The sequence below is a fragment of the Oncorhynchus clarkii genome, chromosome 4, assembly GCF_045791955.1.
Source record: "Oncorhynchus clarkii lewisi isolate Uvic-CL-2024 chromosome 4, UVic_Ocla_1.0, whole genome shotgun sequence".
Taxonomy (NCBI): domain Eukaryota; kingdom Metazoa; phylum Chordata; class Actinopteri; order Salmoniformes; family Salmonidae; genus Oncorhynchus; species Oncorhynchus clarkii.
Window position 1 is genome coordinate 78,605,817 of NC_092150.1, and position 19,945 is coordinate 78,625,761.

Sequence of the window (19,945 nt, forward strand, 5' to 3'; positions counted from 1 at the left end):
TTATGATACCAACATTTTAGAATACCGTAGTACTGTTTCATAAGATACTACCATGTTTTTGGTTGTCCCTACCAATTTAAAGAACCCGCTGACTCCTGTTTATGGAATCTTAATAGTCAGTTTTGTTTAGAAATTCTGTTGAGTTTAAGCAACATTATCTAGACTCTTGTTTGCGCCAGTCCAACAATGTCCGCCTCACATTCATGCGCCTATCACGTGGCAGCTGTACACAGCCAGCCGGCAGCTGGATCCCCTTCCAGCCATCACTCACCTGCATCTCTGTCTGGTCTTCCTGCGGCATTTAGTCCTCCATCAATAAAACAAAATATATAGCCGTGATGGCGAGTGGGGATGTGATGGCGAGTGGGGATGTGATGGCGAGTGGGGATGTGATGGCGAGTGGGGATGTTTTTCTTGCGCTTTTCGATGAATCGGTTTGATAACAATGTTCAGTCATGTTTCCTAGCTAACAACCTAACTTGACAGTAGGTCTAGGCAAATTTGATTGGCACAGGAAGAAAGGGTCTGCTTTGCTACTCATGAGAAATGAATCCTACCATTTTTGAATCATATTGGCCTATTGGAAGCCTAAAATGTCTCTTACTGGTGCTCCTTAAATTCTGTTTGGTGCATAAGGTTTTTAAAGTTGACAGCAGTATGTTTGGGAGTGTTTTTGAGACCGAGGGAGAGCGTGTGGGTCTGTTTACTGAGGTGGGAGGGTTTCATGCAGTGTTCTCCCTGTACTGACACACAATCTGTTATTGTCACAGCCGTGATTTAACCAGTTTTAGAAACTTCAGAGTGTTTTCTATCCACACATACTAATCATATGCATATACTATATTCCTGGCATTAGTAGCAGGACGCTGAAAAGTTGCGTGATTTTTAACAGAATGTTCGAAAAAGGAGGGGGTAGACTTAATTAACTTTATGCATTAGCTTGCAACTTACTATCATTAACATAAAATATTAGCCTAGACAATGACCATACTTGTTTACTAGTAAAAGGTAACTTGCTAGTGCTGTAACCATAGGTTGTTAACCCTCATGAACCATGGTTAGAAAGCTGACCAAGTTAGCGGGCTAGTTAAGTTAGCACTCACCATGGCTGCATGGGCTACGACACAGCCTGCAAGTACTCTGTGAAAACAGTGAAAACATTAATATAATCTGTTACTAGCTACGCTACAAATACTTACACGAGTCGGGAGACGAGCTGTTCGTGCCTCAGTCACCTCAGCACAACTTTGCCCTGTAACGCATTACTGCCTATAAGACTCGATCTGCAGCCAGCCAGCCAGTCTAATGGCAATACAGACGACACAAGACTACATAAACGTAACTTTGGAATGATCACCTGTGAATATGTGAATCGTAATAGTCTAGCTAGCCAGCTAGTTTAAAAGGCAAAAATGACTGATAACCGATGTTATGCAATCTAGATGACGAGCTGTCAATTCTTCGTGGCTAGTTAGTTTCCAATTGTTTGTGGCCAGTTAGACCTATTGACTTACCCATTGTGCAACCCCATAGTATTGTAGGCAGGTAAACATGCCAAAATGAACACTGTATTTATTAACATATCAAGATAAAATATTGTAGTCCGGCAACATAAGAGATGTGAATGGGCAACAGTTCATTCTCAAGTCAGTTTATTTCTTCTCTTCAGCCCAAAATAATGGCTTCCATTGATTTCAATCATTTTTGCTTTTTTTATGTGGTTGCGTCATATTTCTGTGTATACAGCTTTCAGCGATGCATACTTCGAAATGTTTTCTCCGACGTGTGAGCAGAGCATGGTAGTATTCATTTTGAGACACCCAAAATGTCAGTTTCCAAAGTGCTGGAGTTGGCTAACCATTGACACATGCTTAGGATAGTTCTTCCAATAGCCCTTATGGTAATAATATGAAGTGCTGTGTCGTGACCTGCCTGTCTGTCCTTCAGTTTGCAGTGAACATGTTCAGGACATTGCCTCCATCATCCAACCCCACAGGGGCTGAGTTTGACCCAGAGGAGGATGAGCCCACTCTAGAGGCCGCGTGGCCACACCTCCAGGTAAACACGCACAGTCACGCATACCGCACAGTCATGCACCGCATACCGCACAGCCAAGCACACCACGTACCGCACGGTGTCGCAACACACTTGCAGTTGCGCGCAACGCACACTCCACGGTCGTGCGCACCGCACACAGTCACACAAACAAGCAAATGAACATGCGCACCGTTTCATACCACTGATGTGTACACCTCTGCTCTTTCTCCAGCTCGTCTACGAGTTCTTCCTCCGGTTTCTGGAGTCTCCAGACTTTCAACCAAATGTGGCCAAGAAGTATATCGACCAGAAATTTGTAATGCAGGTAGCTAAGCACTGGACCTTTCTCACTGGAAGTAAATAAACAGGATGTGAGATTGTGTGAGAAAGTACATGTGATCTAAGGTCACCTGCTGCATTGTCTCCACAGCTATTAGACCTGTTTGACAGTGAAGACCCTAGGGAAAGGGACTTTCTAAAGACCACTCTACATCGCATCTACGGGAAGTTCCTGGGCCTGAGAGCGTACATCAGGAAACAGATCAATAACATATTCTATAAGTGAGTAAATGGTCATACTGTACTATGAAATTGTATTGTCATACACCGAGTGTACAAAACATTACGAACACCTGCTCTTTCCATGACAGACCGATCAGGTGATTCCAGGTGAAAGCTACAGTACGATCCCTTATTGATGTCGCCTGTTAAATCCATTTCAATTCGTGTAGATGAAGGGGAGGAGACAGGTTAAATAAGGATGTTTAAGCCTTGAGACAGTTGAGACATTCAATGGGCAAGACCAAAGATTTAAGGGCCTTTGAACGGGGAGACACAACATGGCGAATGCCAATGTTTAAATGACCATTTATTGAACTGCTCTGTTCTGCTTTGACATTGTCATTTCTTTCCAGGTTCATTTATGAAACAGAACGTCATAACGGAATAGCAGAGTTATTGGAAATATTAGGAAGGTATGTGGTTCTTTAATCGTTTTTGTGCCTATATTGTTTTGTGTTGATCAGAAGTATTACATTGCTGATCACAACCTTCAAATCCTTCTGTTTGCAGCATAATCAATGGCTTTGCCTTACCGTTGAAAGAGGAGCACAAGATTTTCCTGTTGAAAGTGTTGCTGCCTTTACACAAAGTCAAGTCCCTTAGTGTCTATCACCCACAGGTAGCTATCCCTAACTACCTTTGGTTTCAAACACGTTACTGTTAATGACCGTGCAGTTAAAGCCTTAGGCCTGCAATACAATAAACCTTTTGATTAGGCATATATGTGTGTTAGGTTGTAATAAGCGTTTATTAGTTGTATTAAGCGGTGTCGACATGATGGTTGTAGTTAATCTGCTTTTTTGTTTGTCTTTTCTAGCTGGCTTATTGCGTGGTGCAGTTTCTAGAGAAGGACAGCACTCTCACAGAACCGGTAAGACATCTTGCTGTTCGCTGGGCAAAAATCACCATTCCCCCATGGAATGCGTGAGGTTAGTACTTTGCTCTAATGCTGGCTTAGTGTGAATGTGTGAATCTTCTCCATAGACAGTGATGGCTCTGTTAAAGTACTGGCCAAAACACACAGCTCTGTGTGACTAGTTAGTTAGACCCACAGCTCTGTGGGAGGGACTGGTTAGTTAGACCCACAGCTCTGTGGGAGGGACTGCTTAGTTCAGTATTAATGTATGACTAATCTTGTAGACGGTGATGGCTCTGTTGAAGTACTGGCCGAAGACACACAGTCCAAAGGAGGTGATGTTCCTCAATGAGCTGGAGGAAATCCTGGACGTCATCGAACCCTCTGAGTTCGTCAAGGTCATGGAGCCTCTCTTCAGACAGCTGGCCAAGTGTGTGTCCAGCCCTCACTTCCAGGTGTGTTGTTGATCTGGTGGAACTCATGCAGTGTGTGTTGTGCATATGCGTGTGTTGCGCATGTCCAGGCTTGTGTGTGGTTATCTGTGCTATGGTGTGGCCTTACCAGGCATCCCTCTCTCTGTGTGTGTATCAGGTGGCAGAGAGAGCGCTGTACTACTGGAACAATGAGTACATCATGAGTTTGATCAGTGACAATGCTGCCAGGATCCTCCCTATCATGTTCCCCTCGCTCTACCTCAACTCCAAGACCCACTGGAACAAGTGAGCCACTCTGCTAACCTACCACTATGGAGCAGACTCTTTCTCCGTCTCTGTTGCTGCCCTGTGAAAGAGAAGTAAACATTGTTCCATATGTATGGTTAATGTGTGTGTGCAGGACGATCCACGGTCTGATATACAACGCCCTGAAGCTCTTCATGGAGATGAACCAGAAGCTGTTTGATGACTGCACACAGCAGTTCAGAACAGAGAAGAACAAGTAATACTACTTTACTTCTAAACACACACACACACTGAATAAAACCTTTGTCATAACTGTTCATTCATTCGCAACATCCACCCACATAGTTTCATTCTACGTCTGTCTCCACTTAGCAGATTTCATCTTGAAATGACTGTTCCGCTGTCATCTGATCTTTGTTCCCGTCTCTCTAAACCTGTCGTTGTGATGTCTGTTCCCCTGTCTCCCTAATCCCGTCATTGTCTGATCTGTTCCCCCGTTGTCGTCTGATCTCTGTTCCACTGTCTCCCTAAACCTGGTGTGTGTGAAGAGAGAAGGCCAAGTGGAAAGAGAGAGAAGAGGCGTGGGTGAAGATTGAAAATCTGGCCAAGTCCAACCCTAAGGTGAGCTCTAAGCATCTTTCCTCGTGTGTTTTAATCCAGCCCCGTTGTCTCTTGCTCTCTCAAGCATTTGACATTTTAGTCATTTAGTAGATGCTTTTATCCAGAGCGACTAACAGTAGTGAGTGCATACATGCATGCATGCATACATACATACATACATACATACATACATACATACATACATACATACATACATACATACATACATACATTCTGTGGGGAGAACAAGTATTTAATACACTGCCGATTTTGCAGGTTTTCCTACTTACAAAGCATGTAGAGTTCTGTCATTTTTATCATAGGTACACTTCAATTGTGAGAGACGGAATCTAAAACAAAAATCCAGAAAATCACATTGAATGATTTTTAAGTAATTAATTTGCATTTTATTGCATGATATAAGTATTTGATACATCAGAAAAGCAGAACTTAATATTTGGTACAGAAACCTTTGTTTGCAATTACAGAGATCATATGTTTCCTGTAGTTCTTGACCAGGTTTGCACACACTGCAGCAGGGATTTTGGCCCACTCCTCCATACAGACCTTCTCCAAATCCTTCAGGTTTCGAGGCTGTCGCTGGGCAATACAGACTTTCAGCTCCCTCCAAAGATGTTCTATTGGGTTCAGGTCTGGACACTGGCTAGGCCACTCCAGGACCTTGAGATGCTTCTTACGGAGCCACTCCTTAGTTGCCCTGTCTGTGTGTTTCGGGTCGTTGTTTTGATGGAAGACCCAGCCACGACCCATCATCAATGCTCTTACTGAGGGAAGGAGGTTGTTGGCCAAGATCTCGCGATACATGGCCCCATCCATCCTCCCCTCAATGTGGTGCAGTCGTCCTGTCCCCTTTGCAGAAAAGCACCCCCAAAGAATGATGTTTCCACCTCCATGCTTCACAGTTGGGATGGTGTTCTTGGGGTTTTACTTATCCTTCTTCTTCCTCCAAACACGGCGAGTGGAGTTTAGACAAAAAAGTTATATTTTTGTCTCATCAGACCACATGACCTTCTCCCATTCCTCCTCTGGATCATTCAGATGTTAATTGGCAAACTTCAGACGAGCCTGGACATGCACTGGCTTGAGCAGGGGGACCTTGCGTGCGCTGCAGGATTTTAATCCATGACGGTGTAGTGTGTTACTAATGGTTTTCTTTGAGACTGTGGTCCCAGCTCTCTTCAGGTCATTGACCGGGTCCTGCCGTGTAGTTCTGGGCTGATCCCTCATGATCATTGATGCCCCACTGAGTGAGATCTTGCATGGAGCCCCAGACCAAGGGTGATTGACCGTCATCATTCATTCTTTCATTTTCTAATAATTGCGCCAACAGTTGTTGCCTTCTCACCAAGCTGCTTGCCTATTGTCCTGAAGCCCATCCCAGCCTTGTGCAGGTCTACAATTTTATCCCTGATGTCCTTACACAGCTCTCTGGTCTTGGCCATTGGGGAGAGGTTGGAGTCTGTTTGATTGTGTGTGGACAGGTGTCTTTTATACAGGTCACAAATTCAAACAGATGCAGTTAATACAGGTAATGAGTGGAGAACAGGAGGGATTCTTAAAGAAAAACTAACAGGTCAGTGAGAGCTGGAATTCTTACTGGTTGGTAGGTGATCAAATACTTATGTCATGCAATAAAATGCAAATTAATTACTTAAAAATCATACAATGTGATTTTCTGGATTTTTTTTTAGATTCCGCCTCACAGTTGAAGTGTACCTATGATAAAAATTACAGACCTCTACATTCCTTGTAAGTAGGAAACACTGCCGATTTTGCAGGTTATCAAATGCTTGTTCTCCCCACTATATATAGATGTGTGTGTATGTATATATATACATATACACACACATACATACACACATACATACATACATACATACATACATACACACATACATACATACATACACTGGTCCCCTGTAGGAATCAAACCCACAACCCTGGTGTTACAAGCACCATGCTCTACCACCTGAGCCAGTAGTTTTGCCACTATTCCTCCACCACAGAACAGCCCAGGCAGCACCAGATACGCAGGTGTATTCTATGGCTCAGAACTCAACAACCAGAAATCATCTGACTCATGGATTTGACCAAATGATCTAAAAAGGTCTATATCATTATTTTTGGTTCTGGGCGTTCCTCACCTCTCCGCTGGGTTTACTTCCTGTTGTCTCATTATAATCCTACCCTCCTCTCTCTGTCGGTGTGTTTAGTTCCTGGTGTACGTGGACCCGTCAGACCTGGGTAGTCCTATGGAGACAGACGGACCTATGATGGAGGATGTTAACATCTTGAAGAAGACCATAGCGGAAGAAGCCACACAGGTACTGTGTGTTGGTGGGGCGGGCGGGCTAGCGTGCAATTCCTCTGACGTCCTCCATGCAGTCAGTGCATTGAATTAGACTGTTCGTGTGAAGGTTCAGAGCACAGTCTCCCGAGCTGTTTGAAATGTAGCATCAGAATCTGGTGCTTCCTGTCACACCTTGTTGCAGTTTTAAGCCTGGGTGGGGTGGTGGTGGGTGTTCTAAGCTAACATTATGGAATTGTTTAAGATGGTCATACCAAGTATCATGTAGCTATTCGTGTGTAATTTAAAGGCCCCTGAAGGTAGAGGGTGATATCGGTGGATGTGGTGTTTTGAGACGCTGCCCATGCAAAAACATCTCTAGCTTCAACAGTCAGATGTTGATGGGGATTTTCTATTATTATGTTCATTAGATTCCCGCTGGGGTGCAGAAATTGTAGGCTAAGGGTTAAGAGGGGTGGAGTCAGACGTGTAGAACAGGAGTAGTGCAGCATGGGTAGAAGTACGCCATTCACAGCCCTCTCCTTGCCTACTGCCCAGGCTGTCATAAATGGCACCATATCCCCTATATAGTGCGCTACTTTCAACAGAGCCCTATGGGCCCTGGTACAAAGTAATGCACTACATAGGGAATAGGGTGCCATTTGGGATGTAATGTAGGTTGGAGAGGGACAGGGTCGGGGAAGAGGGCTGTGAGTGATGTACTTATCGACAGAATCATATCTATAGGCAGGCTCACATTTCTAAGGCAGGGGGAGAGCTGACGGTAATGTATACTATACTGTACACTTCATACAGGACTACTACATATCTAGGACATGATGGATTGGGCTGAGTTGGGTATACAAGTTGAGATCTAGTCAAGCCGTGATAGACCTAGTTAAACGTGCTGAATTTGAATTCTAGCAGCACTGAGGACTATCAAGGACTAGAGAAGGTTTGTTTAGGTTGATGGACTCTGGATGTGTAACTGTTCCCCCATCTCTTGAAGAGGATGTGTGATCAGTCTAATGCCTCCATAAGACCAGGCACTACTTCTAGCAATCAAACAATTGGAAGTCATTCGTTATCAAAGGAGTGAGAAACAAGGATGCACCATAGTGCCCTCAAAGCTCACCACTAAGCTTAGGACCCTGGGACTAAACACCTCCCTCTGCAACTGGATCCTGTACTTCCTGACATTAACTTATATAGGTTCGTTATTATTTTATTGTAACTTTAATTTAAATATAGTTTAAATATATTTGATGTATGTTTTTGATTTTTTTTTTCTTAAACAAATGAGGTTCAAGAAATACATTTAAGGGCTTGTAAGTAAGCGTTTCACGGTAAGGTCTACCTACACCTCTTGTATTCGGAGCATGTGATAAATTAAATGTGGTTTAGCTACTGAGCTGGGATCCTTAATGGTGAAACATTTACGTCCGTCTGGGGAAATTACAACTAACAAAGAACCAGTTTTTTTCCTCTGTCACTGCATGTGCAATATAACAGCAGAATACGTGATGCATCTTTTCCCTAAAGTGCACCTCTCTTCCACAAAGCATCAGTCTCTGGGACGGACAGTCGTGATACTTCCCCGAACGCAGACCTCAACTGTCGGTGACTAAAGAGTCTGACGTTTATGCAAATTAGCAGCGCCTTAATAACAATCAGGGATGGGAGGATCTAGCTTGCTTGGACACCACGCTGAATAGGCTAACAGCCAGCGCAACATGCTATTTGGAGAATACATCCACATAGGATGATCTCCACGATTCCTTATTACTTTGTAGATTTTGGTTTGACTGTTCTATAACTGTTCTCCCTCTCCCCCGAAAGCTCCAGAGGAACGAGCGTAAGGAGCGTCCGCTGGTCAGGAGGAAGTCTGAGCTGCCTCAGGACATCTCCACCGTCAAGGCCCTGGAGACGCACCGGAGGGCCAATGATGTGGTCACACCACACGACGGACACTAAAGACACACGCACGTACACGAACAAACACGTACAGACAGTCTCTCTCTCTCTCTCTCTCTCACACACACGTACGTACAGACAGTCACATACACAGACGTACACACGTACAGACAGGCTCTCTCTCTCTCTCTCACACACACACACACACACACACACACACACAGTCAGTCTCTCTCTCTCACACACACACGTACAGACAGTCGCACACACAGACGTACACACGTACAGACAGTCGCGCACACACACACACGTACAGACAGTCACGCGCACACACACACACACGTACAGACAGTCTCTCTCTCTCACACACACACACGTACAGACAGTCGCACATACACAGTCAGACACCACATACTGACAGACAGACCAGCCCCAGGGGGGCCCAGAACAATCCAGCACAGACAAGGTCCAGACCAGAATAGAACAAAACAGAATGGCCTGGCTGAAAGAAGCTGCAGCTCAAACAACTCCACCAGTCCAACTCTGAAGTGTTCCCCAGTTCGCTACAGCCCTGCCCAGAGATGTCAATGGCACAGGACTGTATGGCATGACCACCAAACATGACATTGTTGCCCTCCCTCTCTCTTGTAAAAGCAGTGCTGTCCCCTTGTGGTCATTTTTCTCAGGTCTTCTGTTATTGTTTTAATTTGTTGGGTTCTTTCTGTTTTTCTCTCATCCTCATTCTAGATGTCATGTGCACTGGCAATAGGATTGGCAGACAGACATGTATTATAGATGCATACTGTACGTAATGGGCGAAGGAAGAAGCAGTTTAGTCTCCTCTCTCAGCATAGAGAGGAAAGCACAGTCCTTCTCTCTCATGTTTATTCTTTGTTGCCTAGTTACTGCTGCTATTGCCATAAGCGTAATCTTTTTCTTGTGTTCTGCTAGGATTGATTTGATGGGAGGGGAATTATTGGGGACCGCCAAGAGACGTAATAAAGTTGTGGCTCTAAATGTGCTTAGCTTAGTGAAAGGGGGGTTCTTCTGTCCACTGGACATCAGCTGGTCTGTACAGACCTAGTTTGGTTCCAACCTCACGCTTGCTTTGTCTTGCTTTTTTAAAAACTTATCCACCCTTTCTTAGCTGTATGATATTGTAGGCAATAAGTTGTAGTGTGTTTGGTTGGTTCGAACAATGGTTAATGGTTTTCTAAGACTGAGGGCACAGCACATCAATTGTTTTCTGGATCCATTGGAGTTTACTGTCCATGTGAACACGTCAATCCCATTCCCTGTCGGTCTGTTCATGTCTTCATTCATAATCAGTATTGATCAAGACATCCAAGTCATGTTAGTGTTGTGAAAGCTGAAGTCTGTGTTCTAGTTCAGTGTTTACAGACTCCCATTGAGCTGTAGTGTGGGAGGAGCTGTACTGGGCTACACACAGAGGAATACCTGCTCCTCACTGCTCTCTACTCTTCATAACCAAGACCCCTCTTTCTGATGTTGCTTTTATACCTTGGTAACTAAGTAGCCTAGTTCAGTCACATAAGATCATTGTCTGTAGTCAGTCAAAATTCATCACAAGCCTTTCCTTTCATAGTGCCTTTATTGTACAAGCGGCTAAACAGAGTAGAATAGCAGTGTTATGTGAATGCAGAACCATGTTCAATTTAGCATTAGCTTCCCAACAGACCAGAGAGATGCATGTTGAAACACAATGACACTCACACCTACCCACAGAGTATTTAGGGCCATGTTTAGTGTAAAACGCATACAAGTTGTTTTTGTTAAATCTACAAAGCAGATCAATGATTGTGGTCAAGCTAGAGAGGAGTGGGTAAGCCCCAAAGACTTAAGATAGAAGCACTTCCTGATAAAACTTGAAGAATAAAAACCCAAGATCCAAAATGAATTAATAATTAGTGCTGTCTGGTCTGTTTAGTTACGTCAGTTCCTCCTGACGGAAAAACGTGTAGAGAAGGATGATGCTTATTCAACCTGATCTTATTACCCCTCGCCCTGTTCCATTTAGGATGTCCCCCAAATGGCACCTTATTCCCCTATGGACCGTGATCGAAAGAAGTGCACTATATAGGAAATAGTGTGCCATTTTAAGATGCACCATTGTTTGAGTCCCCAGACAGACATGCACTCTGGCTTTATCCCTGTAGAGAAGCTCTGTGTGTGTGAGACACTACTTCTGGATGTGTGCAGGGTCTTTTTCATTGCCTGCAAAAACTCTGATGTTCAGATTGAATGTGCAAATTGTAAATATATTACTATCATGACGTTTCACTGTCTCTTTCTAGATTATTTTCTTTGTCTTAAAGAATACCATTCACCATAAATGTATGCCACCCCCAACTATTTTGCTGTAAAATTACTAAAAGGAGGTATAGAGTGCTTTTATAGATGGCACAAACAAAACTGGATGGCACCAGGGTTTGGGTCAATTAAGGAAGTAATCTGAAATACAAATGTTCCTCATTGCTTCACAGAGGAGAATTGGAATTTCAGTTGACTGAATGTGAATGGATCCCTGGCTGTTCCCAGTGTCCTGAGAGCAGAGAGGACTCTGTTTGTGACTGTTGTTCTTCATCAAATTGCTTTCATATTGTAGCCTCTGTGGCGCTCTCTATATTTTACATACAGTGCATTTGGAAAGTATTCAGACCCCTTGACTTTATCCACATTTTGTTACGTTACAGCCTAATTCTAAAATGTATTAAGTTGTTTTCCCCCTTATCAGTCTACTCACAATACCCCATAATGACAAAGCAGAAAGTTTTTTAGAAATTTGGGCAAATTTTATATTTTTTTTATCTAGAACATTTACATTTTGTTGAAGCACCTTTGGCAGTGATTACAGCCTTCACTCTCCTTGGGTATGATGCTACCAGCCTTGCACACCTGTATTTGGGGAGGTTCTCCCATTCCTCCCTGCAGATCCGCTCAAGCTCTGCACAGCTATATTCAGGTCTCCCCAGAGATGTTCGATTGGGTTTAAGTCCAGGCTCTAGTTGGGCCACTCAAGGCCATTGAGACTTGTCCCGAAGCCACTCCTGCATTGTTTTGTCTGTGTGCTTAGGGTCGTTGTCCTGCTGAAATGAGAATCTTGGCCCGAGTCTGAGGTCCTGAGTGTACTGGAACAGGTTTTCATCAATGGTCTCGCTGTACTTTTCTCTGTTCATCTTTGCCTCAATCCTGACTAGTCTCCCAGTCCCTGCCACTGAAAAACATCCCCACCGCATGATGCCACCACCACCATGCTTCCATGTAGGGATGGGGCCAGGTTTCCTCCAGATGCTTGGTATTCTGGCCAAAGAGGTTGATCTTTGTTTCATCAGAGCAGAGAATCTTCTTTGTCATGGTCTGAGAGTCTTTAGTTGCTTTATGGCAAACTCCAAGCAGGCTGTCGTGCCTTTTTACTGAGGAGTGGCTTTCTTCTGGCAACTCTACCATAAAGGTCTAATTGGTGTAGTTCTGCAGAGATTGTTGTCCTTCTGGAAGGTTCTTCCATCTCCACAGAGGAACTCTGGAGCTCTGTCAGTGACCATCGGGTTCTTGGTCACATCCCTGACCAAGGCCCTTCTCCCCAGACCGCTGAGCGGCCAGCTCTAGGAAGAATCTTGGTGGTTCCAAACTTCCTCTAAGAATGGAGGCCACTGTGTTCTTGGGGAACTTCAATGCTGCAGAAATGTTTTGGTACCCTTCCCCAGATCTGTGCCTCGACACTCCTGTCTCGGCGCTCTACGGACAATTCCTTTGACCTCATGGCTTGGTTTTTGCTCGGACATGCACTGCCAACTGTGGGACCTTATATAGACAGGTATGTGCCTTTCCAAATCATTTCCAGTCAATTGAATTTACCACAGGTGGACTCCAACCAAGTTGAAGAATCATCTCAAGGATGGTAAATGGAAACAGAATGCACCTGAGCTCAATGTTTAGTCTCATAGCAAAGGGTCTTAATACTTATGTAAATAAGGTATTTCTGTTTTTTTTAAATAAATTGGCAAAAAAATAAAATAAATACTAGTTTCCCTTTTGTCATTGTGGGGTTCTGTGTAGATTGCTCAGTAGTTTTTTTCTCTCTGTCCATTTTAGAATAAGGCTAATGTAACAATGTGGGAAAAGTCAAGGGTTCTGAATACTTACAGTGCGAAGGCACTGTATGGTTTTGTTTATTTTGAAAAGAATGATTCTGCCCGTGTCTTTTGGTATACACCCTGTATGATAATTGGCCTCTAATATTGTACATATAATGTACTTTTATTTTGTTATAGCTACTACATGGTAGATGTAATATTTTGTACAGAATGTCCCCCGTGTACAGAAAACAAAGGTTATTAGCTACCACAGTTGATGTGGCACAGACATCAACACGTGACCTATATGCATTTAGAACAGTTTTGAATTTGGATCTACTATTTTTTTAATCGATTTGTAATCCAAGATTTTCTTTGTTTCAGCATTTTAAAGTATGTGATGAGTTCCTACATACATCTGCATTGTGTGTATGCTTTTATCCAAATTCTCCAGTGGTGTACATCTATCTAGCTGTATATGGTAAATAAAGAGAACGTGTGAGTTTTTATATTTTCATCCTAGAACAGGTATAGTGCTTTCATGATATGCCGCCTAATTCCTCATTCACTACCCTTGGAAGCCTGTGACACGATTTGGAAGGATGGCCATGTGAGACTACTCCTTGATGAACTACATCCCCTATCCTTATTTGGTTCTGTATCCATGGACACGGATGATTACTTATCAAATCACTTATCAATGTTTCCAACTCATCTCCATCACTCAAAATCTGGAGATTGCCTTTGTCTAGAATATTATATCTCCACACAACACATCACCCAGAGCGAATATGTACATTTAGAAGCCTGTTTTTTCATCTTTAATACAGTAGAAGGCATACACTGACTCATACCAGAAAACATTTTATAGCAGTGCTGTCTATCGGAGAGTAAACTATAAAAATACAATTGTGCACTAATTATGCTCCCAAACATTTAAATGAATTATGCTTTATGCAAACAATACCGATTACATTAACGCCTGAGCTGTTTTATTGACTGTTCCAATATCTAGCATACAATGAACCTAATTGTCAATATTATTTTGTAAGTCTGCAGGTATAATACATAATTTCTTTTATGGATAAAAATGGGTTTCAGGTGGTTGGTAACCAAATGTAACTGTTATAAGGCAAATTTCTTGGAATTCTACACATTTTGCGGAAATATAATGTTAGTTTTAAAGCAATTTTTTTCTCTTTCAATTCTACACGGCTTATTTTATTTGACCAGGTAAGTTGACTGAGAACACATTCTCATTTGCAGCAATGACCCTGGCAATAGTTACAGGGGAGAGGAGGGGGATGAATGGGCCAATTGTAAACTGGGGATTATTAGGTGACCGTGATGGTTTGAGGGCCAGATTGGGAATTTAGCCAGGAAACCAGGGTTAACGCCCCTACTCTTATGATAAATGCCATGGGATCTTTAATGACCTCAGAGTCAGGACACCCGTTTAATGTCCCATCTGAAGGACGGCATCCTACACAGGGCAGTGTCCCCAATCACTGCCCTGGGCATTGGGTTATTTTCCTCCTACTGGCCCTCCAACACCACTTCCAGCAGCATCTGGTCTCCCATCCAGGAACTGACCAGTACCAACCTTGCTTAGCTTCAGAAGCAAGCCAGCAGTGGTATGCTGCTGGCATTAATTATGCCATCTGTGACACAAACACAAACAATCAATGGGGGCCACATGCCATGACAAATACTCCTGAATAGCTAGGTTTCCATCCAATTGGTGACAGATTTTTAACATTAATATTTTAAAATATACATTTTTTTTAAAGTGCATTTTCTCACCAGCTAAAAGGCTGTGTGTGATGACATAGTTCACATAAAAATACCCTTTTCGGTTAAATTCTCATTTACCTAATAAACTGCATGCTTTCCTGACATGTGGCAGTGGGAGGTTTACTTAGATATGATGGTTATTATATCAATATTTGCACATAAGTGTTTCCACTGACATTTCTCACCTAATTTTACCGACACAGCGTATTTAGTTTTGTCGACATTTGAAAAGTTTAATGAAAAATTAAATGTTTCCACCAGGCCTGTCATGATTTATTTTTTATCCCACATGCATTTTTGACAGCAGCATGTCCCACTGCTGGTTTACTAAGCTAAGGGTTGGTCGTGGTCCGTCCCTGGATGGAAGACCAAATGCTGCTGGTAGTGGTTTTGGATGACCAGTAGGAGGCACCCTTTCCTCTGGTCTAAAAGAAAATATCCCAATGCTGCAGGGTAGTGATTGGGAACATTGACCTGTGTTGGGGACATTAAACAGTTGTCCTGACTCTGTGGTCACTAAAGATCCCATGCCACTTATTGTAAGAGTAGGGTTGTTAACCCTGGTGTCCTGGATAAATTCCCAATATGTCCCTCATACCATCATGGCCACCTAATCATCCCCAGCTTCCATTTGGCTCATTCATTTCCCCAGGTTGTTGCTGTAAAATACAAAAATTACTTTACTCTCTTAAGGTTGGATGGAAACCGGTTTTAATGCCTATTTTTGTACATTTTAGATTCTCCCTGACTGTCTAGCCTTTATTTTGATAATTGTTAGTTTTCAAAGATGACCTTACAATTTAAAATATTTTCTGCATATCTGATTTTTGTTTTATTAAGTTTACATTGATAAAATGTTCTCATCCTGAAGATAATTTTATAAAAAGGAAAAAAGAAAGCAATTTAATAGTTTTGAAATGGGCTTCCCGGAAAAAAGCAAAGTTAGGTAGAACACCCAATAAACCTTATGATGCAGTCATAATGCATTGTAGGACTTTTTGAGCATGTATGACCCCCATATGTTTTGTCTCATTGTCATGCATACTGTTGTGCTAATGAGTATATTGGAACTTTGGTTTCCTGTCTTTAAAAAAAAATGAGTTACACCAACTATGATGTCCGAAAGGAAGCAACAAGCATTTTCCAAGCATTGAAACCGGGGCCCAGTATCAACTAGAGCATCCTATTGAAACCGTCTGCTACCATCTTGTGGTTTAAAATGGTCACTTTATTCACACAGCACCAGAAATCAAATACAAGGAATCTTTCGATCATAGTGAACCAGACATTCTGAGGAGATTTGCTAGACGAGGCCAGTTGCATGAAACTAATTCAATGGAGCAGATGGGGGCTTGTCATTGCTTAGAAACACTATACTCATTTTAGTTTGCCTGTTGCGTAAATGGGACAGCCAACTGACTGGGTGCTTAGTTTACACATTTGAACCAGACCAGGGTCAAATTCATGTCAAATACTCCAATGTTGAGATTAGTCCAGAATCTGTTCACTGACACAATGGGGAATACTTCTCTTCAAATACATTTTTTATTTGTCACATGCGCCGAATACAACAGGTGTAGAATTTACTGTGAAATACTTACCTACAAACCCTTAACCAACAATGCAGTTTTAAGAAAATAGAGTTAAGAAAATATTTACAAAATAATCTTAACGTAAAATACATGATTTAATAATAAAAAAATAACAAAAATATACAGGGGGCACCGATACCGAGTCAATGTAAGTATATGTAAATAAGTATAAGTATATGTAAATAGTCCGGGTGGCCATTTGATTAATTGTTCATTGTTCAGCAGTGTTATGGCTTGGGGGTAGAAGCTGTTAAGGAGCCTTTTGGACATAGACTTGGCTTTCCGGTACCGCTTGTCGCGCTGTAGCAGAGAGAACATCTTGGATGGCAGGAAGCTTGGCCCCAGTGATGTACTGGGCCGTACTCACCAACCACTGTAATGCCTTGTGGTCGGATGCCGAGCAGTTGCCATGCCAGGCGGTGATGCAACCGGTCAGGATGCTCCCGGTTAGGATGCTCTCGAACCTTTTGAGGATCTGGGGACCCATGACAAATCTTTTCAGTCTCCTGAGGGGGAATAGTTGTTGTCGTGCCCTCTTCACTACTTTCTTGGTGTTTGGACCATGATAGTTTGTTGGTGATGTGGACACCAAGGACCATGATAGTTTGTTAGTGATGTGGACACCAAGGACCATGATAGTTTGTTGGTGATGTGGACACCAAGGACCATGATAGTTTGTTGGTGATGTGGACACCAAGGACCATGATAGTTTGTTGGTGATGTGGACACCAAGGACCATGATAGTTTGTTGGTGATGTGGACACCAAGGACCATGATAGTTTGTTGGTGATGTGGACACCAAGGACCATGATAGTTTTGGTGATGTGGACACCAAGGACCATGATAGTTTGTTGGTGATGTGGACACCAAGGACCATGATAGTTTGTTGGTGATGTGGACACCAAGGACCATGATAGTTTGTTGGTGATGTGGACACCAAGGACCATGATAGTTTGTTGGTGATGTGGACACCAAGGAACTTGAAGCTCTTAACCTGCTCCACTACAGCCCTGTTGATGTGATTGGGGCCATATTTGGCCCTCTTTTTCCTTGTAGTCCACGATCATCTCCTTTTGTCTTGCTCACGTTGAGGGAGAGGTTGTTGTCCAGGTCTCTGACCTCCTCCCTATAGGCTCTCTCATTGTAGTCGGTGATCAGGCCACTGTTGTCGTCAGCAAACTTAATGATGGTGTTAATCATGCTTGGCCACGCAGTCGTGGATGAACGGGGAGTACAGGAGGTGACTAAGCACGCACCCCTGAGGGGCCCCTGTGTTGAGGATCAACGTGGCAGATGTGTTGCTACCTACCCTCACCACCTGGGGGCAGCCCGTCAGGTAGTCCAGGATCCAGTTGCAAAGGTAGGTGTTTAGTCCCAGGGTCCTTAGCTTAGTGATGAGCTTTGTGGGCACTATGGTGTTGAGCTGTAGTCAGTGAACATCATTCTCACATAGTTGTTTGTTTTGTCTGGGTGGGAAAGGGCAGTATAGAGTGCAACAGAGATTGTGTCTGTGGATCTGTTGGGATGTTATGCAAATTGTACTGGGTGTAGGGTTTCTGGGATGATGGTGTTGATATGAGCCATGCCCAGCCTTTCAAAGCACTTCATGGCTACAGACGTGAGTGCTACAGGGCGCAAGTCATTTAGGCAGGTTACTTTCGCTTTCTTGGGCACAGGGAATATGATGGTCTGCTTGAAACATGTTGGTGTTACAGACTCGGTCAGGGAGAGGTTGAAAATGTCAGTGATGTGAATTGTAAATGTTTTGCATATCCCAACTCCCCCTGAGACACCAATATGGACAGCAATCAGGACAAAAAATGTTCCCCGACATTCGCTTTAGGGAGCGGTAAATTGGTGGCTGCAATTGAGCAATAAGCTATATGGGTGATTTTAGCATGTATTGATGGTTTAGCGACAGATTACTTTGTGTTTGAACTTCGTGTTGTCTACAAGCTTGATCGGATTGAATTCTGGCCTATTTCATGTTGGGTTATGTTATATACAGTATGTTAGATGTGTGATCCAACAGAAGACATTAAGAGGAAATTCTAATCAAATATGAAACTTAATTTTGCAGGAAGGCCTTGTGCAGGCCCAGAGTTTCTCTTTTGAAACTAACCTCACAGGCTACGTCCCAATATCCATAGCATATCAAGTCTTAATGTATGCCAAATACATTACCTCTTAAATGGTGTTCTAGTGCGTTGTCTTACGTCAGATTCTGCCTGCACTGAAGGATGAACCTCACGCATGAGTGATGCCACCTGACAATGATTCTAGTGTGGATATTGGACCAGAGCCTCACAGAACCAAGTCATAACCTTTGAGGCCAAACCTTTAACTTTATTAGTTGTTATCTACCAATATAGGCTTCCTGGGCTATATCCCAATTGGCACATTCCCTATTTAGTGCACTGTCTTTGACCAGGGTCCATAGGGCTCTGGTTAAAAGGAGTGTGTTATATAGGGAATTCTGAGCCATTTGGGAAGATGAGGTAAGTGTAATTCTGGGCTGTGCTGTCTAGATGGTGGTGTAGTGGGGCAATTGGCCAAACAGTGCCAGCCCCTGACTGTTAATAGGTTGTTCCAGGGTCATGCAGTTCTCCAGCGACTTAGAGAACAGACGGGGCTGACTGTCGCTTGGCGACCGCCCCACCTAGGCACACCCTTCTGTGTTTAGTACCCCTGCTGAGCCCTGCTCTGGTCGCACACCATCCATCCATCCAACGGACCGACACGCTCAGCCGCTCAGGGAATCATGTCTATAATGAATATGCTCATTCAACGCCATGATCCTTATCAGGATGATAATAATGACTATTGTGATGGTAATGGCGTTTATGATGATGATACATGCAGTAATTCTTAATTTAGTTGATAACCTAGTTAGAATATACTTACATATTGTGTTGTAATAGACAGTGTGGATCACTCTCAGTTAGAACAACATTAGCCACAGGCTAACCTCAGTCTGTGTCATAATCATTCCTTTATGTAAGTGAAAAGAGTGTCCGCATTTGACCCTTTGGAGGTGTTTCTTAAAAACAAATAATTACCTTTATCGACACTGCTTGCCATTTATCCCAAAACAAATGTTCTCTTTAAGGAATCTGAGACGTAGAAAACACGTCAACGGTTGGTTGTCAAAGTGAGTATTTTTCTCTCTCTCTCTCTCGCTCTCTCTCTCTCTCTCTCTCTCTCTCTCTCTCTCTCTCTCTCTCTCTCTCTCTCTCTCTCTCTCTCTCTCTCTCTCTCTCTCTCTCTCTCTCTCTCCCCCTCTCCTGTGGTTACCCTCCCTCTTTTCTCTCTCGCTCTTTCTAGCTTTCTGTCTCTCAGATGAGGTCGTTGAGTTCGTTTAATGTTTTTGCGAACAGCCAAAGTGCCTTGCTTTGTGTAGGCTACCAGAGTGTTTCAGAGAGGATATACTAGTTGTGTGCTTGTTGTCCTGCAAAGCCCCTCTATCTCCAGTGTTAAATCTCGCTGCTGCGCCGCTACCCGAGGTCTCT

General features: G+C 43.2%; 1 protein-coding gene across 3 annotated transcripts in view; it reads left to right on the top strand.

The window, feature by feature from the left end:
• Window positions 1–13,572, top strand: part of LOC139407317 (serine/threonine-protein phosphatase 2A 56 kDa regulatory subunit gamma isoform-like) — a 38,609-nt gene extending 25,037 nt beyond the window's left edge. For all 3 annotated transcript variants that reach the window (XM_071150999.1, XM_071151001.1, XM_071151002.1), the window contains 12 exons: window positions 1,948–2,058; window positions 2,270–2,362; window positions 2,468–2,598; window positions 2,952–3,011; window positions 3,109–3,217; window positions 3,416–3,469; window positions 3,739–3,909; window positions 4,046–4,173; window positions 4,289–4,390; window positions 4,683–4,755; window positions 6,969–7,079; window positions 8,882–13,572. In XM_071150999.1, the coding sequence (XP_071007100.1) occupies window positions 1,948–2,058; window positions 2,270–2,362; window positions 2,468–2,598; window positions 2,952–3,011; window positions 3,109–3,217; window positions 3,416–3,469; window positions 3,739–3,909; window positions 4,046–4,173; window positions 4,289–4,390; window positions 4,683–4,755; window positions 6,969–7,079; window positions 8,882–9,016 (1,278 nt within the window). In that variant the 3' untranslated portion in view covers window positions 9,017–13,572. The remainder of the gene's footprint in view (window positions 1–1,947; window positions 2,059–2,269; window positions 2,363–2,467; window positions 2,599–2,951; window positions 3,012–3,108; window positions 3,218–3,415; window positions 3,470–3,738; window positions 3,910–4,045; window positions 4,174–4,288; window positions 4,391–4,682; window positions 4,756–6,968; window positions 7,080–8,881) is intronic.
• The last annotated feature ends 6,373 nt before the right edge of the window (window positions 13,573–19,945 follow it).